This window comes from Patiria miniata, unplaced genomic scaffold (genome assembly GCF_015706575.1).
Source record: "Patiria miniata isolate m_02_andy unplaced genomic scaffold, ASM1570657v1 HiC_scaffold_30, whole genome shotgun sequence".
NCBI classification, from domain to species: domain Eukaryota; kingdom Metazoa; phylum Echinodermata; class Asteroidea; order Valvatida; family Asterinidae; genus Patiria; species Patiria miniata.
Window position 1 is genome coordinate 1,296,606 of NW_024037070.1, and position 1,873 is coordinate 1,298,478.

A 1,873-nucleotide genomic window follows, 5' to 3' on the forward strand; every position below is an offset into this window, starting at 1 on the left:
AAAGCTATTTTCCACTAGATTTGCAGTACACTACCTCAAATGCAAATACAGATAAGTGTAGGCGGGGCTAATAGTGCAATGTGCAATCACACCTTGGTAATCTCAACGTCATCAAATCATTTGCAGCTATTCCCCCTTTGCGGACATGTCAGAAACCACATTTTTGTGTGCATTGGTGCTGTGTGTAATGTGAGACATCGACACACAACGTGTGTGTATGTGTGGTATCACGTACAGTACATGCCCGAGTCGCCATCAGTACCGCTCGCTTACTATATGCAAGTTTCCATGCCACGTTCGACCAATAAGAAAATGATTTTAAGGTCAGTTTAGGCTATTAGCATAATGAGCACCACTCCCAAGACCTCACAAATGGACGATTGGACCAAGGCGCTCGTCTGGATCCAAATGAATAGCATGGCTGCATGAGGTTACTGTTCGCACTGTATTTCTAATGCACTGCATAGCAAGCATATGCCGCCGATCATTTACCGTGTACGGACAAATAATGACGAACGCCTTCACCAAGGCTACTTGTAGGTTAGCAAGAACTTTTCTCTTGTATACATTTGCACATAACACAGTGATTTGATGCTGGACAAAGAAAAGTTATCATAAGTGCAGCATTCCATGTTGCAAGAACTGTGAAATTGGCCACTGGAATCCAATGAAAAAATTTGCTAAAGCACTGAACAGGTTACCGAAGAAAAGTTCTAATACAAAAAATATTGAAATAATTGTTACCAGATGTATGTTGGACTGTAGCTCAACCAGATGCTTAGTCAAATCCAGCTTCTGTTGGTGTTCATCTTCAAGTTCATCCGGATCTGATGTTCCACCAATGCTTGGTGTCTCAGCTTTCTGCAGCAACTCTCTCCACTTCGCTAAGGCTTCTGTCTTTGCTCTTCGTTCTTCCTCAATCTCCCTTAAGCTCTGCCAAATCATTCAAAACATGCTCATGGAGTTAAAATGAGTCTTATTTCTTGACTTGGTATATAGTCAAATGTACACTCTTCAACTAGAGATTCACGTTTGTTGAGTTACAAACGCAGAGTGGTCGGGCTGGCATCTATTTCATATGTCATAAAATTTACCACTTTCTACTGAAAATCATTTTCAAAATTTCTTCAACCTGCCGCTAGAGGGCGCTTAACATTTTATGACGTAACCATTAAGTTGTCTAAAGTACAACCTAGCCAGAGACTAACATCGTTTCAAGCAAGTTAACATCTTTTTCAAATTTCAAATTACAAGGCACTTCCGGTTTGGACCAGAAGGAAGGATCACGTGATTTTGCACGTAATATGAAAAAATGAAAACCCTGGAGTATTGTATCAATTCCTGCACAAAGCAAAATCAGATCTCTCACAGTTGATTTTATGTTGATTTTCAAAGATTAATCACTGGGTCTCAACATATATGCACGCCAAGTATGCTACTGTTTTTCTCAACTCATCAAGTACAATCGTGAGTTAAGGTCGCACACCATTGGCCCAATACAAAGTATTGCTCGCCATACCCTCTTCACCCCAATGTGCATGCTTGTGGAACAAAAGTGCCCAATTTTCAAAAAATGCCCAGTTGGGAGCTTTTGCCAGCCCAACTTTTGAGCCTTATATGAGGTCATCTAAACTAAAAAAAGTCCCTATGTTAACAAGTTGTCATATAAACGTGTACAAAAAATGAGTAAACACTTAAGAATACATTGCACACCAGTGAAAATTATGTATTGCCCTCTCAGTTTTGGCGAGCATTAACTATGAGTAAGGGGCTGGGGGAGAGGCTGGTACCCATCTTCCCAATGGGAGCACTCTTCAAAATCAATACTAGAAAATGCCGATTTTTACAGCGCATTGTAATTTGTAATGGGTTT

General features: G+C 40.4%; 1 protein-coding gene across 1 annotated transcript; it reads right to left on the minus strand.

The window, feature by feature from the left end:
* Nucleotides 1-744: 744 nt before the first annotated feature.
* Nucleotides 745-1,398, minus strand: LOC119739325 (centriolin-like; the record flags this gene model as incomplete). Its single annotated transcript, XM_038214210.1, is given in 1 exon segment — nt 745-1,398. A coding segment is annotated over 1 exon segment (201 nt), but the record flags the coding sequence as incomplete, so codon positions are not given.
* Nucleotides 1,399-1,873: the final 475 nt, after the last annotated feature.